This window comes from Mytilus galloprovincialis, chromosome 9 (genome assembly GCF_965363235.1).
Source record: "Mytilus galloprovincialis chromosome 9, xbMytGall1.hap1.1, whole genome shotgun sequence".
Classification (NCBI taxonomy): Eukaryota; Metazoa; Mollusca; class Bivalvia; order Mytilida; family Mytilidae; genus Mytilus; species Mytilus galloprovincialis.
This window is the reverse complement of record NC_134846.1, coordinates 35,129,905-35,152,378: the sequence shown is the minus strand read 5'-3', so window position 1 is coordinate 35,152,378 and position 22,474 is coordinate 35,129,905. Positions and strand designations below refer to the sequence as shown.

The 22,474-nt window shown below is 31.9% G+C and overlaps 2 protein-coding genes across 2 annotated transcripts; both read right to left on the bottom strand.

The window, feature by feature from the left end:
* Positions 1-523: 523 nt before the first annotated feature.
* On the bottom strand, positions 524-7,112 carry LOC143044892 (perlucin-like). Its single transcript, XM_076217117.1, has 5 exons — positions 6,980-7,112; positions 5,061-5,140; positions 3,251-3,338; positions 2,342-2,558; positions 524-1,412 (listed from the first exon to the last, which is right to left on the bottom strand). Exons 1-5 carry the CDS (start codon positions 7,035-7,037, stop codon positions 1,385-1,387), a joined length of 471 nt encoding a protein of 156 aa, XP_076073232.1. The 5' UTR covers positions 7,038-7,112; the 3' UTR covers positions 524-1,384.
* A 5,225-nt stretch (positions 7,113-12,337) lies between these two features.
* On the bottom strand, positions 12,338-20,792 carry LOC143046541 (tetranectin-like protein). Its single transcript, XM_076219697.1, has 4 exons — positions 20,769-20,792; positions 15,478-15,565; positions 13,953-14,169; positions 12,338-13,078 (listed from the first exon to the last, which is right to left on the bottom strand). Exons 1-4 carry the CDS (start codon positions 20,790-20,792, stop codon positions 13,051-13,053), a joined length of 357 nt encoding a protein of 118 aa, XP_076075812.1. The 3' UTR covers positions 12,338-13,050.
* Positions 20,793-22,474: the final 1,682 nt, after the last annotated feature.

The window sequence follows — 22,474 nt, the reverse complement described above, 5'->3', positions numbered from 1 at the left end:
ACTTCTTTGAAAATTATTAACATCAATTTCATCAGCAATTTAAGCCGGGCTCCAAAGTTATTGTGGAACTGCCTATTATAAAGGCGATGTGAATCAGATGTGGATACTAAATAATTCCGATTTGAAAGATATTTTAGAGTGCATACAATCTAAGACTCTGTAATATTGCAAAAGCATTACAACATTTGGTATTCTACTCTTTACACAGGTATTCCCCATTCCAAAATAAAAGGCAAATTGAAAGAATTGGTTCATAAAAAAAGAAAACCCAACGTAGATACAAGTACCTTGTCCTAGGGGGAATAAATCCTACTTTAAATAAGAATCATTCTGATTCAAACTAAAAAAATCTGAAACTGACAATATCAAGATGCTTTATTTGTTACGTTTGGAGGACATATTGTTTCAACAAACTATCGGCCTTCTAATGGGAACAAATTGTGTCTCTCTTTTTACCGACTTGTTCCTTTATTCTTATGAGGCTCACTTTATACAGGAACGTCTTAAGAAGAAACAAAAGAAGTTAGCAATATCCTTCAATTTTAATTTCCGCTACTTTGTATATAAATGATGTTCTCTCACTAAATTTAGTGAATTTTGAACGCATCTATCCCATTAAACTAGAGATCAGGATACAACAGATACAGTTAAATATGTCTCAAATCTTGACTAACATCTAAAAATTGACATTGAGGGTCGGTTAAAAACAAAACTTTCCGACAAAAGAGATGGTTTCATCTTCCCAGCTGTGAACCTATCATTTTTATGTAGCAACATTCCATCAGCACCTGGCTACGGAGTATATATCTCCTAATCGATACAAAATTTCAGTGCTATGATTTCCTTGATAGAAGGTTGCTGAAATTGTAAGCCAAGAGTTCCAAATAGTGAAGTTGACAGCATCTCTTCGTAAATTTTACGTACGCCATCACGAGTTGGTTGAACATTATAGTATATCTGTTTTAGAAATAAATATCGGATATGTTTTTTATGTCGTAACTTCAGTTCCGATCCCTTTCACGAACGTAACCTACCAAATTAGACTATTTAACGGGTTTGTAATCACATGAGCAACACGATGAGTGCTATATGTGGAGCAGGATCTGCCTTCCATTCCGGAGCACATAAAATCACCTCCAGTTTTTGGTGGGGTTCGTGTTGTTAAGTTTTTACTTTTCTATGTTGTGCCATTTGTACTATTATTTGTTTGTTTGTCTTTTTCTGTTTTGTCCATGGCATTGTCAGTTTATTTTTGATCTATGCGTTTGAATTTCCCTCTGGTATCTTTTTCATCTTTTGGCTAGCGAATGTGAGAAAACCAATGTATATTGAGAGCATAATGTTTTTTGAAATTATCTGCATCTTTATATATATCAGCAAATTATCAACCAATTACTTGTGACTCTGAAGATCTGCAAATACAAAAAGACTACATTTGAGAATGCCAGCTTGAGATAATGCTATACATTTATTTTCCGTGCCTGAGGGAAATATGAAGATTTGTTCAACCGAGAAAAATCATATTTCACGAGGACATCGCACGAAGGAAGCATGACTTTTCGTGGGTGGACATTTCTTCATATCTCACGAAGCCAAGGAAAATGAATGTGTTATTCCACTGCATATAGAAAGGTTTACTTCTGAATAAAAAATTTACATAATTGTTTTCTATGCGTTTTGTTTTATAACTAAACGCAATATACACAATGACAATCAGTTTCGATTTAAAGTTAATTATTTATTATTAACTCTCCTTTTTTTAGATTTGAATAATTTGTAAAACAAACCCTATCAAAATGTTTTATTTAAACAATAACCGCGGGTAACGTGTTTTGTTCGACGTCAAGTGTGATCGTTTCAAGGAATCAATTGTTGATTTCGCTATCAAAATCAACATGCAGTGGAATAATACCATTCATTCCGGTGCAAACGGACATATATTATTTATATCTGATATCAAACATTTATCAGCTAAAATGTATGTATACAAGTTAAATACATCCCACGTTTGTTGGACATAAGTAGTATTTTTAATTGTCTTTAAGTAAAAAAGAAGTTTTGTTTGTTAAAGAAACGTTTCGTATCCCATAAATCATGAACATAATATTCAAATGCAGGTAAATTGAAATTGTATAAACAGTTGCAACCACAAACTGTGTAAGGGTTGGTAATTTTAGAAATTTATTATTCTTGCAGAATTGTAAATATTTTGGCCTGAGCCAAACATAAAATGAGGTGTGAATAAAGTTAATGTGTGTTTTAAAAAATAACTTGCAAACTTTGAGTTTGCTTTTTTACTATTATTAAAGGAGGGTTTTTTTTTTTTCTTGATTAAACTAACTCATTATCTGTCTCACAAATGAACGGATAGCTAGTAAGGCAGTTTTCATCTGCCCAGTATCCATGGAAAGGAGCCCACAACGCCACACAATTTGCAGAGGTATGTTCATTTGGTTGTCCCGGTTGAAAATGATTAACTTTTATCGGTGTTTGTCCGGTTGAGTATATCCATCGGTCTTCATCAATTATATCTGATATGCCAATCCAAAAGTTTCCTCCTGCAAAGTTGGAAAAATATTTTGATATTTCCAAGAGAGTTTTTAACTTACGACTGCGTTTAGTAAATATAAAAATGTTCATATGGATGGATCTGTCGAAGAGTTGTCACTTGTTTTGATGTACATATAGAATAACCATACATTGTCTAGAAATATCAATGTTATTTGTACAAGCCTTAGAAACAGGTAGAAAGCGAGGCTGTGCCGAGTACAAATACATTGATATTTCGAGACAATGTATGATTATTCTTTATATATTGCAACTCTTATATCTGTTCTAAATTAAGTATTTAGGGTAAAACAATCATTTCTTAATTTTTAGCGGAAGATGTAAACCGCGAACCTGTATGTTTTATTGACGTCATAAATAAAACTCTACGGAAACACATTGTCAACGTAATGAACAAGGAGATATACAGTCAGGGGCTGTATATCACATATGAATATACAGTCAATGCAATTTGACTGCTCAAATAGCACAGCTGCAGTTCATAAATAATTATTACTGTGACTGCATCTTACGATCCTCTACGCAGATAATTTAGCCAGTCTGCAATCAATATCAATTGCATTTATTGCCTGAAATATTATGAACCATGTTACAACTCTAGATTCTACTGACCAGGAAAGGTAACTTTTTCTCGATATCCCAATAGCTTGAGTTTTTCATTGCAATCTTAGGAAATACAAACCCACATGCTGACTTTGACTAATTAAAAAATGAGAATCTTGTGAAGTCATCGGCTCAGCAAGCTTTGAATCAAACACACGACACACAGACTGAAAAAAACAATTGATGAATATTTTAAAGAATGCAAAAATGACTTGCAGCTTACTCCGGGGCTCTTATCATATAAATTCTTTAAAAGCATGCTCATTTACCCTGTGTATTCCCCTTATTCTGTGTAGAACTCAGAGAAACGCATTAGCATATGTTTCTGTATACTTCAAGGTTTGAGTCTTTACTGGTTTGATTTCAGACAGTAAGGTTGCCTTTCAAGAAAATGAGCGACCTTTATTCCGGGGGATAAATATGATAATGTTATTCAATTTGTAAGAGATGTGATAAATTTGAATGTTTGGAGCTAAACAACAAAAGTTATCGTTCTTCCCTTATATTTTGCTATATTTGTTTATTTCGGTTCTTCTCTCCTGCTAGATATTGGAATTCTATTTGCAACATGAATCATGTTTTCTTGGAGAAGGCTGTTCGTTGCTATTTCAAGGTTTTATGGTTTTCATTTTTATATGTTGTCAACAGGATGTTCAACAAAGTGACAGCACTTCGGTAAAATTGTTTAAAATGACTGATCGACATGTTGGCAAGTGATTACTTCTTAAGATAATAAGCATGTAACAAACTTCATGCATATACTGATCACTTTTCTATATTGAATAGAGAACAACAAATTGGCGGCGAGGGTCTTTACTTTAAACAAAAAAAAACATTTAGAAATTAGATAAAATCCGACAAGTATAATGTCATTAATGTCGCGCTCTTTCAAAAATGTATCGTTTTAGTATTGTGAAAACTGTCTTTTTAAACGTTTAGGTATTAGAATGACGAATCAGTTTATTTCTTTATGCAAATTTCTGAATAGAATACAAATATCTTCTTATTTTTATTCATTTGTGTTAAACTGTTGGTTAAGCTCTTTTCAATAGAGCATTGTCGGATTTATACATTATTCTTAAATCAACAGTAAATAAAACAAAATCACGTAACTCTAAATTTGTCCTATTTAAGTCATTCGTATGATGTGTTTGAGCTTTTGATTTCGCCATTTGATAAAGAGCATTCCGTTCTGTATTTTATCCTATTTTACCTTTTGGTCGATTAATGTTTGTCAGATAAATTTTTATCATGTTTTCTGTTTCCATAAAAATGGTTTTAAACTGCCTTTTGCATCTTTCTGCATTTTTCAAACATGGAAAGGAATGTATTTTTGGCAGATTGTGATGTTTAGGACAACATTAGGAGAAGTCATGTTTGGCAAATACATGTATACCAACAATACACTTGATTGTAGTTAATTATTGAAGTGAACATTTGCACTAAATCAAAATTGTATTTGGTTGTAAGAGAATAAAAATTGAGTCACAAATAATGCTTATGGCTTGTTTTTACCATTTTCACTTGAATTACTCAAAAAAATATTAATTTCCAAATAACCCTGTAAATAACATTTCCATGTTTTTGTGTTACATGTGTATTATTCACTCTTGTAAAATAAGATAATATCCTTCCCTTACTATTCATCCCGACTTGACGGAAATTGCACCGTTTTATTTCACAGGAAGATGACAAAGACGATAAGAATTCTAAAGCAATATCAAATAGTCAAATGTTAAGTAGGTGCTGTAATAATGAAGCTTTGCGTTTAATGTCATCCCACTTTAAAGATATACTTTATCTTAAGTCTTATTGAAAAAGTTTTGGAATTCTAAACAAACAAAGAACTAGGACACACGAAAGTTTGTCAGAACAGTACTTCTACTTACCATTGCCTCCGTCCATGGCTCCACTTGGTGACTGAAGAAGTAACACTTATTTCCATTTTGTGTCCATCCATTTTTACAGCCTAAAGAGGGGTTATAATACAAAAAGGAAAAGTCTTAAATGTTGTTAATTTTTCTCATAACACTTCAATGATCAAAGGAGACTAATCACTAAATTATCACACGACGGGTTCCATATTTGGAACAAGAAATGCTTATCAATCTTGGGCATCTGAAACAATTCCCTATTTTTGTAATGATCAGTCTCTAGTTTTCTATGTGTGTCTTCTTAGACTGTTGTTTAGATGTTGTTGTTGTGTTTTGATAGATTTTCTTCCGTCTTTCGTGTTTCTCATGCTTTAGGCCAGTACACACAACGAGTTACAAATTGTTCAGACAATATTATCTTTCCTCTCTGCAAATGCTCTGATTGCTCAGAATAAAATTTGAGAAATGTAACCAATAGAGTAAGTACGTTATACAATATATATTCTACTGGATTGATGATTTTTGTTCATAAGCTGAGTTTACTCTAAAACATAAATATGTCATAATATTTCATAACAGCATAAGCCAGTGTTCACACAACAATCAAAGTTACATGCGATAGGATTTTCATTTTTTTTTTTGTACTGCTGTATTCTTTTGAATAAAATGAACTTAAATTTGAAAAATTGGATTTTTTATAAAACGTATCGTTATTCAATCTTTGTAGTACCTTGATTTAACAGGGTATATTAAATCGTTATTGTATTTGTTCTAAACAAACACAAAAAGTAGTTGTTGTACTGCTTTAAAAGTCATTTTTTTGGGAAATTTCAATTCTTAATTTGTTTTTTACAGGTACGCCCTCACAGCTAATTTGTATAGATATAGGAAAATGTGATGTGAGTGCCAATGAGACAACTCTCCATCCAAATAACAATTTAAAAAAGTAAACCATTATAGGTCAATGTACGGTCTTCAACACATAGCCTTGGCTCACACCGAACAACAAGCTATAAAGGGCCCAAAATTACTAGTGTAAAACCATTCAAACGGGAAAACCAACGGTCTAATCTATATAAAAAAAAGAAAAAGAAACAAAAAAGATATATTCATAATTATAAAATTATAAAGAAACTGTTAACAAAATTTTAAATTTTGAAATACTAAGCCTTTTTCTAGATTAGGAATAGATTACCGTATCTGTATTTGGCAAAACTTTTAGGAATTTTTAGTCCTGAATGCTCTTCAACTTCGTACTTCATTTGGTCTTTCACAGTTTTGATTCGAGCGTCACTGATGAGTCTTTTGTAGACGAAACGCGCGTATGGCGTAAATATAAAATTTCAATCTTGGTATCTATGACGAGTTTATTATCTAAAACATTTATATCAAAAATCTAAAGCTTAAAAATACAATAATGGTGATGTAAATAAACTCATCAAAGATACCAGAACCAAATTTAGTATATACGCCAGACGCGCGTTTCATCTACAAACGACTCATCAGTGACGCTCGAATCCAAAAAAAGTTAAAAGGCCAAATAAAGTATGAACAAGTAATAAATGTGACAAATTTGCCAATTTCGTTTTAGGTAAATTTCACCTTCTTCATTTGTATCCCTTTCCCCCCCCCAAAAAAAGAGGGTCTAAATATACTAACGGAATATTCAAAAGTATGCTTTATGCGTCTAATACCTTGTCAAATGATTGATTAAAGAGTGAAATCGGGATCCTGTTATTCAGTAAGTTTCGTTTGTTGCTATATATCATATTTATTTTTCGATCATTATTTTTATATAAAATCAGGCTACTAGTTTTCTCGTTTGAAGTGTTTTACATTTTTATTTCGAGGACATTTTTAGCTTACTATTCACTATGATTTTTACTCATATCAATGCCCATTTGCTTAAGCTAAATCACATACTTATAACTTACAACGTATAGACGACACACAACACAGAAACACCACGAAATCAATAACATGTATTCCCATTTGTAAGAAAACTGATTCTAGTTAGAAACCTCTAACAGTCTACATATTTGTGTTCATATCACCAAGATGTCAAAGTTCATCACTAATCTTTTGTTATCAAAAACGTGTTTCAATTTCAAAATTTTACATTCCGTCACTTTAAAGGGTCAGACATCTTACAAGATCAATGATTTACGAGTGTGTAATGTCTTTGAGTAGTATTTAGAGCCAATTATCATTCTGCTATCAAGATAACTTGTAAGTGGTGCAGATGTCTTTTATCCAATCGGATGCATGTGAGACCCATCTCAATGAATAATTGCTTTCGTTTTGTTCAATTCTAAGTCTTTTACATTGTGTTTTGCAGACTCTTGTTTGTCATTTGATCGCTTTTCGATTTTTACTATGATGATATTGTCATTGATATTTGCGATTGAATATCCGTTTATTATATTTGAAAATCGTAAAAACTATAAAACATGAGGTATTTTAATTAATGATATCTGTTTGAAAGAATTTCACCACCGAATGTAACAATTCAAACACTACACGAAGTCATAGAATTCTGTATTGTGTACGTTATAAAAAGTACGCGTTGTTGACTGATACATGTCCACCAAGAATCAAAACTGCTCAAATAGAGTTACGAAGAGAAGCTACCAAAATAAATCAATAATTCGTCTTGACGGTCACGACTTCGAAACAATATGTCGATGTATGACATCACAAGCGATATGTTAAGGCAATCTTAGACATTCAAATAAGGAAACTTCGTATGAAAAGAAGATTTCGGTAAAATCAGTTCACCTAGCGACGCGTAGCAGAGCAAAGTAATTGGATAGTTGCGACAGTAAAAACAAGTTTAACGAATGTCAAGCTTAAAACACAATACCGTTATTTCCATTCTTATGCATCACATTAAAGAAAACATAGTAAGAATGGCCAATAGAACTGTAAATGCATAATTTGGGGTGATAAATGATAGCAGTCTGAAGTATAAATCTTTGAGGGTGAAGGTCTGCAATATTTTAAAGTCATTTCAAATCTAAGGAAGTTTATTTTAGGTTTTCATCGAAATGCACATCTGCTTCATAAAACTGATACCGATATTGATATAGCCTAGCATCTAAACAATTTTGATATAATGGGTTTAGTGTACAAATATAATTTTATCTTTGAAGTAATTGGGTATAGTTTTATTGCACAGGCTCGTAGCAAAAACAATTGTTCCTATTGATTGCATCCATAACCTTATTAACCAATTATTCTATGGTGCAACATACTGTTTTTCATCTCAGGATGTATTTGTCAGGGTTTTAAATTCATCTTACCTCCTATACACTTCTAGGAATATTATTGTTTAAAAGCGTCCGCGTGGAGACCGTGTATATTACATATAAGGTTAGTAGAGAGGCCGGGCTTATTTCATACACGGTAAGTAGTGGTGTTACATCCCTTTGTATTCCATATTAGGTAAGAAGGGAGGCAGGGCTTATTTCATACACGGTAAGTAGTGGTGTTACGTCCCTTTATATTCCATATAAGTAAGAAGGGAGGCGGGGCTTATTTCATACATGGTTAGTAGTGGTGTTACGTCCCTTTATAAAAACAAAACGTTACTGAAAAAAATCTTAAAGGTTTCAACAGACGAAGAAATTGATAATTAAAATAGAAATAGATTCATAGAACACATTCAAACCTGACAAGTTATTATTGTTTTTGTAGGATCAATGTAAGTAGTTTCTTAATGCTAACAGCATTGAAGATTTGCTCACGTTGAAATGCCACTAGTCTTAATTTCACACGTTAATATAGTCGGTAAGATAAATTCGTTACATAGTGTGCTAATGACGTTATACGGTATATATGGGGTCAGTAAATTCCATATAAATTCCATATGGAATTAATTGACCCCTTAGAAACCGTAGTAGGTCACTAGCACACTATGTAACTAATAATATTGTCATTATCGGTGTATGGGCTTCTTTAAATAAAGAATTATTCTTAACTAAAAGTAAGATAGGAAATGAAGATATAGAAAATCAATAATAAATGAAGTACAATAATAGTTTTAATAAGAAAAACTACTTTTTCCTATTAGTGCAGTGACAGAATAGGAAAAAGTCGATTATTAAAGGAGTTTAATTTCACTTCATGGTACACGGCTAAAAGTTGGCACAGTCCTAGAAAAATGATTTTACTTGAATTTAAGATTGGTCGTCAAAAAGTCGTATGGTGCAGTTTTTTTATTTCAGCTTTTAGTCAGCAAATTTGACATCAAATGCAGATCATAAGTGGCATGCAGTTTGGCTTTTTATTCAAAAGCTGCCATCGCATATCTTTCTTTTTTGTTTTATTTAAACGTGAAACATAATGTTCTATGCATTAGACAAGAAGGGTAATCCTCAAAGCCTTTTGATGACAAATTATGAAGGTAAAAACCACTGTTAACGGGGATATTTTGTGTTTTACCCGATTCCAACATCATACAACAAAGCGCTGATGAATGGATTATATCGTATCTACTATAAAGTAATAAAACTACATTTTTTCTTTTCATGTGCACATGTTTTTATGAGGTCATATTGTTTAAAACGATATTTTTTTAATTTCAAAAATCTCTTCTCATCAATCATTTACTTAAAAATATTCCGGATAATTGTGTCCCGTCCATGATTGGGCTGGGACATAGTTTTCCTGTAATATTTGGACTTGATATTACTTGTTTTTGTTGATGTTTTATTGTTTCGTTGAATTATTTTGGTGTCCGTAATTCTTTTTTAAGGTTGTGTTATTTTGATTTTATTTATGTAAAAGGCGAAATAAGTTTTTCAATGATTTATTTAAGAAATAGGGATCCGACAAAATCCCAAAAAGATAACAAAACTAGAAAGTCCGTTGAAACTTTGCGTTTTCATTTCAAAAAAGCAAACATTCATTTTAATACCCTAAATAGTGCTATTTTATTAAATGCAGAAGTAGAATAATTGATTTATTTTTACAAACGTACAGTAAATTGAGGTATTTTGACACAGTTGATTGGTGTAAATATAAATATACACAAGATTGTGCATATAATTGTGACTTTAATTCATAGATGTACATCTATCATCGGATTCATTCTATTCGCTTGAAAATTGTTTATAATAAAAATGGATACGAATGATGCATAAGTCTACATGACATAGTGATATCTACATTTCGCACTGCAATTTGAAATGCTAAACCTTTTAAAGACCTAAAGTAAACCGTTTTGCTTAGTTCTATGATTTCAAAATTCAGATGTATTGAAGATTACCTTTCTTTTTTTTACCTACATTTTCGTCAGTCAGTACTTACATTTCCCAGTTAGCCTGTGATAAAGGATACTACAGAAATTAGAATGTTCACTTCATATCTTGGCCTTTTTCTTTGATATTGAGACGGATTGACGACTACAAACAAAAATCTATGACAAACTTTGGAGGGCGATTTTAACTTTCCAAATGTCAATTCCCCAGCTAGGTCTCAATGTACTACACTCCTCTGCGCCATCGTATATTGTGCACATATCTCAACTGATACCCTATGCTGGTGCTTGTTGAGTCAATACAGTCTTCTTGGGCAGGGGTATACCCCTGACTACTTAAAACAGGCCGCAGAATTTTAAGGGATGTTCAAACATATTAGTCGACGATAATATCAAAACGGCATGGTAAAATTAGGAGAACGACGTAAATGACAAACAAAATTCTGCAAAACTATTCATAGACCACCAAAGATTAACACGAAACATACTGAAAACACGGTTATCTCGTGTGCCCCCGGAATGTTTAGAAGATTATGTTTCAATTTTAAAACCTGAGTGTCGAACGTGGAAATTTAATTTTGGTGTCATGTACTTAATTATGAAGAACTTGCGACTGAAATAGACACAAAATAGGTTTTTATATTACCGTATCACGAATAATGATACATTTAAGCTCTGTCGTGGCCCAACTCACTAGCACGTCTTTTTGCGGTTTACAATTTTAAGTTACTAAGTGTCAGATCAGATCTGAAAATTTGCAATTGATTTGTGTTCCATTCCTGTTTGTAATATAATGATACTTTTGATTCGTATGACACGGGTAACATCTTGTTGACACAACCAAACTGAGCTATTTTTTGTTTTTCCTGGAATTCACCATGCTTTGTTTTAAACATAACCATCGGTAACTTATGTACTGTTGTCTGTTTTTCTTTGAGATATACAGACAAAATGGCAGCCGGCTCAAGTCAAGAAACCGAAGTCACGGCTATCAAAGGTTGTGCTATGTGTACTATTGTTTGTCTGTGGGTTTTTTTTTTAATTTTTTGGCCATGGCGTTGTCAGCTTATTTCGACTTATGACTTTTAATGTCCCTTTGGTATCTTTTGTCTCTCTTTCATATGCTTGCATCTATTGTAAAGAAAACTACAACCAAGACGAGGAATTTCATTCTAATCTCTAAAACAGAACATTTAAGTAAAGGCTGTTTAATGCGTATTTGTCATATAGCCACTATGAACCTTTACTGGGAGTCAAACTGTTGTATTCTAAATTACAAGATCATTCACAGAAGAAAGTGTTTTTACCATCAGCAGTGTGATATAAATGCTATCCCTAGTTCAGATATCAAATCACTTATACAGACCAGAATGTAGGGCGTAACGACCACGACAATCGGAAACTTTGCACAAACTACAGTCATGTGATCATGGCTAGTGTATACTGTCGATGCGGATCACATATTTTTTTTTTCTTGGCTTTTGTTTAAAGATATTTTGAGTTTCAAGCAGCAGGACAAGACGTTTCTTTCAACACAGGGTTCTTTTGACATTTGTCCTAGAGGTGCACTGATGTTTCAGTTGTTTTATGTCCCCCATAAAATAGATTGACATGGCCAAAGTGTATTTAGCAATAACGATGATGTCAAATGGTGATGGATAAAAGATCGCTATATGTGGTACACAAACATTTGACCAACACTCTATTGCAAGGCATAACACGTTAGATGTCCGAAGTTTAACATTGATATTCGCAATATCATTATAGGATTTGTGGCTTAAGAATTTTGTCGTGTTCGTTAAACACTACGGACCAATACTGACATTCGAGATTTGCTAATACTTCCACTTGCGAACATACGTATTCCAGCCAATGGTCAGAACGTCCTAATAACGTCCCTACATTACAAAAGTCATTTGAGGTCTGAATTACTGATTAAAGTTAGATATATTTAGTGCTATGTCAATATATCCCGCATAAAAAAAATATGATCTTGCGTCACTTAGTTTGGGATTGAATAACCGAAACGTTCTTCATTTTCAAACGAATAAAAGGCTATTCTTTCATAAAATATACCTTTTTAAAGTTGTAACTTTATCTTAAAATGATTTATTTTCCTATTGATACAAATTTATTTCATAGAAATCGTCATGACATTGTCAAAACTCAGCTATAAGTATGTTTTAAAATAATTTGTGTTGTCTGTTTTGCATGAACCGAGTTCAACGTATATGGCAAAAACTTAAGTTTTCACTTCCATTGATGTATACTAGATGGTTATATGAATAAATACATATTTCTTCATAATTTTCTTTAAATTTTGTTAAGTTTTGACAGACGTTGATCTTATTATTTGAAAAAAATACATCATGTAAAACTGAAAACTACCCCCCTTTTTGTACAGTCGCAAACGTGTGTTCGGAAATCTCATATAATGATGGATTTCCACTTTTTGGATGAAAAATTGAATAAGGAAGAAAATAGATGTAAGTTTTCAATCATTCTACTGTAAAAAGGGTATTTAAATTAGAGTTGGATATTCAATTTTAATTTTCCTTGAAAACGACATATGACCTTTGATCAAGATTTCTGAAAAACTGCACCATATTTTCATTTGACGACCAGAAGAATCTCAAAGTACACATATTTCCGAATCCAATGATATATGATATAGACGTGTACCATTTTTGACGATTAAAATTTTATAAATCCGACTTTGGTCACCGGCCTATATACCAGCAATGTTCAACCAACAATCTGTGACTGTGTAGACCTATCAAAAGAAAGATAATCTGCATTTAGGTATGGTAATTTATTTGATAATAAGGTGAGTTGTAGACTGCAGCAGTGATGTCAGTGGGAGCACATTAAATTTGTGTATTTGATATCAAAATAACAAATCTATATATACTATGCAGTCTGGGCCTTGCTTATTGTTACAGGCCATACGGTTACCTTTAGTTGTTAATTTTGTGTCATTTGTTCTCGTGTGGAGAGTTGTATCGTTGGAAACTATGCCACATCTTTTTTTTCATAAAGTTTGAAATATTATTTTATGAATAATTTAGTTAGAAAATAGAAAATTTATGTGTCGCATTATATAGATTTATTTCTTGTGTATATTTCAGAAAAGACAACCAATTTTTGTTTCTATAACAGTACGGTATTTATAAAACTATTTTTTTTATTGACATTGACAAAGGACCAATCATATCTTGAATTATAAGAGGACTGGTATATATATATATAATATTCCAAACGACGAAAAGATAACAGTGTACACAATACCGAAAACAAACGACTGAGTAACACAAACTCCATAAAAAAAATGGGGAATCTCAAGTGCTAAGTAACAGATTATGCTCCATATATGACACTAGTCGTTTTACTTTGAAATATAGTTAGACTCATATGAATAAAAATACAAGTCTCTAGTATTAGCATTTTGAAATTTCTCAAGGGGAAAACATTTTGAAACGGGTGGACAAATTTGGATATTCACCTTTCTACGGGTCATTCATTATATATCAGTTCGTCTCATACTAAAAGTAAAATGGAGTCTTAACATATTTTTCTGTGTGAAAAGAAAAACCTCCACGCTTTTTGTTAAACTTCTTTTTTAAAAGCATTGCAATGAAGAACCTTACTCAGCATCTGTCTCACAAATAAACGGATAATTGGTAAGACAGTTCAAATCATTCCAATATCCATGGTAAGAACTCTCCAATGCCACACAGTTTTGGGAAGTATGTCCATTAGGTTGTCCTGGTTGAAAATGATTAACTGTAATCGATTTCTGTCCGGTTGAGTATATCCGTCTGTCTTCAACGATTACGTCTGATATGCCAATCCAAAAATTTCCTCCTGCAAAGATATATTTTGATATTCTCTGAAAATACATTTAACCAATTTCAATTGGTTCCTCCAATATATATGAATCAATAGACCGGCGCATATATGAGCCTCTTTCCTAAAAAAAACCAACACTTTGTTAGAGTAAACCGGTTGACATGATGGGACATTTGTTTATAGGAATCGTTGCTCTTTACAAAGTATAAATCAAAGAAATGAAACATTGGACTTAAATTACTAGGCTTACACAGCATAGTGTTTTCTTTCATCTATATAGTTGAATTTTCCTTCATTAAAAAGTTGGTTTCATTAAGGAAGCTCGCTTGTCAAGTTTTGGAATTTTGGTCAGATTTTCAGAATTATCTGGTTTTATCCATTTGAATGCCTTAACAAATTTTGCCCGGTGACCCCCATTTTTCTTTTTATAATTCTTTTACATGTATAATGATAAACAGTCTGTTAAAGTCTAATAAAATTTTAATTATATTTCAATAGTTTTTGAGGACTTAAACTTCAAAAAGTCAAGAGAGAACAATTTCCCGGCAAAATTTCAATGGCTAATATCTAGAAAACAAGCAATATATCAATATATGCTAGTGTTTTGAAAAGTTAATTATTTTGAAACTGAGAAACCAAAAGACTGTGATCAATAACAAAATATCTCAATATCTTTATATCAGAAATTTAAACACGTAGGGAATAGTACCAGATGACAAAGTATAATATATAATGTACTAGTATATATTTAAAGAGTATACAGAAAGTGCTTAAAAAATCAAAATACCAGTAGAAAGGATTGTTTGTGTCCTCCCCAACCGTGGCTGAACCTGTATTTTTCATTTTAGCTTCTATGACATAACCGCCTAGCAATATGCAGACGCCTTGTCCCCTATATATTTACTTTAATATTTTTTGTAAGTTCATTCAGACATATTTTGAAGACCCATTGGTTGCTTTTGTCTGTTTTATGTACATTTTCCATTTCAATTCTAGGATCCAGCTGAAGCCCACCTCCGGGTGCAGGAATTACTCGCTGTGTTGAAGACCCTTGGTGAAGTTTGGCTGTTTTCTTCCCATCTGTCGGGTTATTGTCTCTTTGACACATTCCCCATTTCCATTCTTTGGGCCAGCTGAAGTCCGCCTCCATTTGCAAGATTTTTTTGCTGTGTTGAAGACCAATTGGTGGCATTCTGCTGTTTTCTGTCAATTGGTTGGGTTGTTAACTCTTTGACACATTCCTCATTTCCATTCTCAATTTCATATATCGTGTAGAAGATTGGATACATTATTTGTTGAGGAAATCTAAAACAAAATACATACCAATATGCTGACTATGACTTATTAAAAAATGTGATTCCTCTGCAGTCAATGGCTCGGCTAATTTCGAATCAAACACACGACAAAAGGACTGAAAAAAATCAATAATTGAAGAATGCACATACTACTTGAAGCGTATTCCTAAGACCAAGCACAATGCTTATTGAATTTGAAGAAGCTGTATGACGAAATCTTATTTTCTGTTCACTTTTCTGTTTAATTTTTTTTTCTGTTATGATTTCACACAGTAATATTTTCTAACAATCAAATGAAAGACCTTTATTCCAGTGTATGATATATACTAATGCCGTTCAATTTGTAGTTACTATGGTCTGTTTGAATGTAAAGAGACTGATTAAAAAATGTGATTCCTCTGCAGTCAATGGCTCGGCTAATTTCGAATCAAACACACGACAAAAGGACTGAAAAAATCAATAATTGAAGAATGCACATACTACTTGAAGCGTATTCCTAAGACCAAGTACAATTCTTATTGAATTTGAAGAAGCTGTATGACGAAATCTTATTTTCTGTTCACTTTTCTGTTTGATTTTTTTTTTTTTTTTTCTGTTATGATTTCACACAGTAATATTTTCTAACAATCAAATGAAAGACCTTTATTCCAGTGTATGATATATACTTATGCCGTTCAATTTGTAGTTACTATGGTCTGTTTGAATGTAAAGAGCTAAACAGCAATAGGCATCTTTGACCCCTTAATAGTTCAATATGCTAGGAAATTATATATACTATTCTAGTATTATTATTAATAGGGATTTTTAGGACAGCATCAAAGCAAAGCTCAACGTGACTGGACAATAAACTAGGTGACAGGGCTTCTAAATAGTCACGACAATACCTTGTATAGATAGTAGTGCAACTTTATAGAAAATATCGATAATCACCAGAAGTTCCTATTAAAGCATGTGCATCTCTGAGGAGTCAAACATTTCTAGAATTAAACTTTTTTTCTTAACCTGATTTCTGCGTTTATATTACTATAAGAAAGTTATTAATGAAGAATAAATCATATAGTTGTGCACCTTTTTAACTCCAGCTGTTAGAAAGTACCCTAGTTTTTGTTATTTACCAATTTTTTTTATTTAAAGGTTTACCCAATTCTTGGCTATAACTTTGAAAAAAATCACAGTTTTGTAATACTTTCAGTAAAGATGAAGCGAAAATAAATGGATTCATTTATTTTCATGGGTAAAAACTTTCATGGATTGAGCAAAACTTGCTTGTTCGTGGATATGTTAGTTCGTGCTTTTGTGTAGGTCTGTATACAATCTGATGGAAAATGTGTAATTCGTTGAACATTTGAATTCGTGGGTCATCTGTTCTAACGAAAACCCCGAAAATTGGTATCCAACGAATAATAATGAATCCTTAGAAGTCATGTCTATGAATTTGTCAGGAATGTTTTTTTTTTTTTACATATAACATATACAGATGTATACTTCACATTTGCTTTTATTCAAAGTATATAAACTTTATCAAGAAACAACATAATCTTTTTGGTTTTGTTTTTTTAAGAAACAATAATGTTCAGACAATTTTCTAAATATTTATGCCAAATTTACGACCATACTATTTGATACTAGTCTATTCTAAGGAAAATAATATAAAGAAAATAAATAAGACACGTGGAATACTTTTTTCGAGCTTTCATTTAAATCCAATATGCCGTTGTTTTATGCAACGAAAAAGGGTGGCATCACTCATTTACTTAAACTCAATCACATAGTAACTTACAACTTATGGGCGAAACACAACACAGAAAAACCACGAAATCAAAAACACGTACTGCCATTTGCATTTGAACTGATAAGATACTATTGAAAAGACGTGTAGGTCGTCTTAAATATAGGTCTTCAGATTTGTGTTCATATTATCAACATGTCAGAGTTCATCAATTGTATGCTATATTCAACTTCAGAAATGTGGTAATGTTTTACGTATGTACAATATTAAGATTTCTTTAAAACATAATCAGCTAACGGAGAACCTGTTTCAGATTGAATCTAAACGTTCGGGGTTAAAACACACAGAAACTGAACTTTCGTTTTATGACTTATGACAAAGTTTTTTTTCTTTAGGAAACAATTGTGATTTATAAATATCATTTATAATATGACAAAAATATTTTCAACGATTTTGATTTGTTAACACAAGTTTTTAACAATGTGTAATTCTGTGAAAAAGCACTAACGATTACAATTTTGTTCAAACATTGTTCAATACATGGTACTAATTATATACCCACTATATCTGATATGTGTACACCAACGTGACAAAAACCCTACATACAAACATTTTGAAGGCAAATAAGTTAGAATCATGAACAAATAACTCTCAACGGGAATATATTAAGGTCAATCAATTTGTCCCAAGACTACTTCGCAGGGGTATCTGAAAGTTATCATGTATAAAACATTTTTTTTTTTCAGTATGAAATTTTATAGTTGTTAGAAATATGTCAAAGGATATTAATTGTGAATAGATTTAAGACAAGCACTTGATTTATGAAAAAGCCTTCCATTACTAATATGTTTCAATCGACATCCGTCCCACAAATAAATCACTTTCGAGTTATGTCCTTCTCCAGAAAAGTTCGTCAATTTTGTGCGCCTTTGTGACGTCATTTGCCAGATATGGGGAATCGCCTGTTTTTTGTATCTTTTAACGTTCGTCAAGCGTCTTCGTGGTCGTCATTATGCAGGAAAAACTAAAATATATATAGCTTCCTGTTCGTTGTGACCCAATGCTCTGTGTTAAAGACCATACTTTTACCTATAATGGATTTATTTTTTTAAATTGTGACTTGGATGTAGAGTTGTCTCATTGGCACTCAAACCACATCTTCTTATATCTATATATGAGAATGAAACATGAGACGTCCAACAGAATTCCGAGTAAGACGGCTTGATATTAACAGGACAAGAATCTCCTGCTATAAGAAATCAAATAGATGATTGACATGGATATGCAAATTCTTATTTTACATTCATATAATAGACGAATAACCAGATCCTGCCCCACATGTAAATGTGTGGGTTTGCTTTATAGTTATTAAATTTATCTCGTCATACATCTTACTCATTATTTGTCTCACAAACGAACTGGTGAAGTGTAATGCAGTTGTCGTCTGCCCATTTTCCACGGAAAGGACCATACAATACTACACAGTTAGCGGAAGTATGAGAATTAGGTTCGCCCGGTTGAAAATTATTGACTTTTATCGGTTCTTGTCCGGTTGAGTATATCCATCGGTCATCATCAATTATGTCTGATATGCCAATCCAAAATGATCCTCCTGGAAAATTGGAAATATATATATTGAGATTTTCAGTGTGTTCAGCAATATAGATACAATGAAAAAGCGTTCCTTCTTGAAAAAGAAACCATGAGCCCGTGTCCAAAAAGTAACCATAAATGTGCTGATACGATGTACGATACAATATGTTTACTCTTGCAAAATTATGTTTTCAACAGGAAATCACATAACTTATTTGGAAAATACACAGATTACGTGTGTTTGTATATACAAATCTAAAAACGACAAATGCACCGATTTTCTGGTTCTATTATTACATCAACAATGAAGATATAAACAAAACAAATATTTTGTTAGCATAAATAAAATACATTTACTTAAATATTTTAAACAATAAAATCTTAGAAATGATGACGTTGTCAGATGGTGTTGCACACATATTTATGGATTAACAGAGAATAGATAATTAAAAGCCAGTTCAAGAACATATATTAACATTGAGACATTTACTATGTAGTTTCTTATACGATATTATTACTTTCACCCATGTAGACATATGAAGCAGCTATGCGAGATATTTGGGATATAAATTATAGTGTCTACTACAAAAACATACCAACTTTCTGACTTTGGCTTATTATAAAACTAGATTCTTATGACGTCATCGGCTCAGCAAGTTTTGAATCAAATACACAACAAACAGACTACAAAGAAAAAACGTTCATTAAAATATAACAGAATATTGAGTGTAATCAGTTAGCTAGATCAAGACACTATCTTCAGTTGTTTAAACTGAATTTTACGTCTTCTTTCTTGATAGTTTGGACGGTCAAATGTATAAATCAGATAGGCCAGAACAGTATCATCAAAGAGATCTAAAATAGGCAAGAACAGTACTACCAACTACCAAGGAAATTTAAAAAGAGTATAACATTACCATTAAAAACATTTTATATAGGCCAGAACAATATCATCAAAAGAATTTAAAGTAGGCAAGAACAGTATAACCAAATACCAAAGAAATTTTAAAAGGGAAGAACTGTACTACCAAAGAAATCTAAAAAGACAAAAACAGTACTATCAATGAGATCTAAAATATGCAAAACAGTACTATCAAAGAAATCTAAAATTAGATGAACAGTACTATCATAGAAATCTAAAATTGGATGAACAGTATTATCACAGAAATCTAAAATAGGAAAGAACAGTTATACCAAAGAAATATAAAAATAGAGGAGAACAGTACTATCAAAGAAATCTGAAATAGACAGGAACAGTTCTATCAGAGATATCTAAAAAGGGAAGAACAGTACTATGAACGAATTTTAAATAAAAAAAAGAAAGGCAAGAACAGTACTACCGAAACCATCTAAAAAGGCAAGAATAATACTTCCAAAAACATTTAAATAGACATGCAGGAACAGTACTATGAAAGAAATCTAACATTGGCAAGGTCAGAACTGTGAAAGGAATCATACAAAGGTGAGAACAGTACTATCGAATAAATCTAAAATGGGCAAGAATAGGGCACCATGTTTCAAAGGAATCTTAAATAGGCAAGAATAGGGCACCCTGTTTCAAAGGAATCTAAAATAGGCAAGAACAGTTCTATCAAAGAGATCTATTACAGGCAAGAACAGTACTTCAAAGAAATATAATAAAGACAAGGATAGTGCTACTCACCATTGCTTCACTCCATGGTTCAACTTGGTGACTGAAGAGGTAGCATTTGTTTCCAAATTGTGTCCATCCATTTTTTCAGCCTAAAGAGGAATAATAACGAAGCATGTATGAGATTATAATTTAAAATTCGCGAATATAGATTATAATTTGTTCTTATGTTGTACTGTTTCGCCACTGTTAGGTGGAGTGTTTGGTGCCAGTAAACTAGAGTAATTCCTCCACATTCTGTATGAAGTCATGAGTGGTTGTCGTTAATTTGAGTATATCATATTTGTTTTTCGTTCATAGCTTTGTACATAAATCAATCCGTTAGCTTTAATCTGAATTGTTTTACATTTGCCATTTCGGGAACTTTCATAGCTGATTTTGTAGCATGGTTTGTGCTGAATGTATGACTACTGATGACCTACATATGATGCAAACTTCTACGTCACGTCCTTTTGTCTCTGGTGGAGAGCTACCTCATTGGAAACCATATCAAATCTTCTTATTTAGATAAAATACTATAGACCTAGTAAGACTGTGAGATAGCTTTGTCTCGCTTTTGCGACAAAAGTCGCAGGCTCAACAATAATTGGGGAAAATAATAAAATACTTCTGGATACTATTTTACGATTGTAAACAAACTTCTGTCCAAGTTTGGAACAAAACGGGATAGTTGAAGAAAGTTATAAAATTTCAAAAACGTTAACCAGAGTGAATATTGGTGGACGAACGACGACAACAAATGTTCCATATAGTAATTATTGAACTGGTTACCTGTTACTTTTTTTGTTTTCTGTAGCATACTGTAGGTGCCTTTTTGTTAATTTTCCATACACTCTAGGTGCCCTTTTTATCAATGTTTGTGCGCTCTTCAATTAAGTTAGCATGCTCTTTTAGTGTGTTAAGTGAAACGCTATTATGACATAAGAAGTCTACGAAAATCAAAATTATATTTGTGATCTAGCTGCCAATATCTTTAGTATCGAAAACAAAAGCTGAAGATAAAGATAAAAATGAACAATAAATGCCGACCAGTAACCGAAAACATCTTGTGAACAATCGAAATATGTTGATAATGTAACATGTCAAAAATTACCTTCGATATTTTTTGATTTATCTCTCTTTCGTCTTTGTATAGAGTTCATCAAAGAAGTGAAATTTGGAAATGAAATAAAATTCGGGAAAAAAGAAAAGATAATTATTATATTAGCATTTATATATTTTATCAAATCATGTTTATGAAACAGTTGAATTATTTTGTCTAAATATTATTTAAAGGTATTTCAAAATATGATTTACTTCATTCTAGTAATTAGTGTACAAGTAAAAACAGTTCACTATATTGTATTTTTTTACTATTGATAAATAACTGATCGACAGGTGCAGTTGTGTCTCAGTTTTGTGAACAAGACTATTTGAAGATTGACGGTATTTCTATGTATTTTTCCTACTAGAGGATGATATTTGGCAGTGAAATCGTCTGTCATTTCCTTAATTAGGATATGTATATTGAATTGTAACTATGTGCCCTTGGTGGATATTATAATTATGTTTATTTAATTTTTTATATTTCTAATTGAAACATTATTGATTATCCATGAACAATTGTTGATTACTTTTAAGACTTTCTCTTGTTTCATACTTTGATTTTAGAAAAGTTTAGAATTGCAGAAAGGGAGATCATCATGTTCTTGTAGTTTTTATATAGCTTTGTATAGATAAATGTTTTTGATATTTGAAAAAGCAATCTTTATTCCAAGTTAAAATTTATCGAATTTATGATTAGCATTACAATAGATTTATGATGTTTTGTGTTTTCTATTTTTGTACAAATATTGATCTATTCAGCGTTGCCAATTAGTGTGATTATTTTTTATATATGTATAATGTGAATATATAATTATACAATGGAATTCATGAACCCTATTTTGTGCTTTAATAAGCCAGTTTTGTCGACTACGGAGGTTATAATAAGGATGCGGTACTGTTACCTGTTAATTAAAAAATATGATGTTATTGTTATATAATGAAAACAGTTCTTGATTTTTTATTACA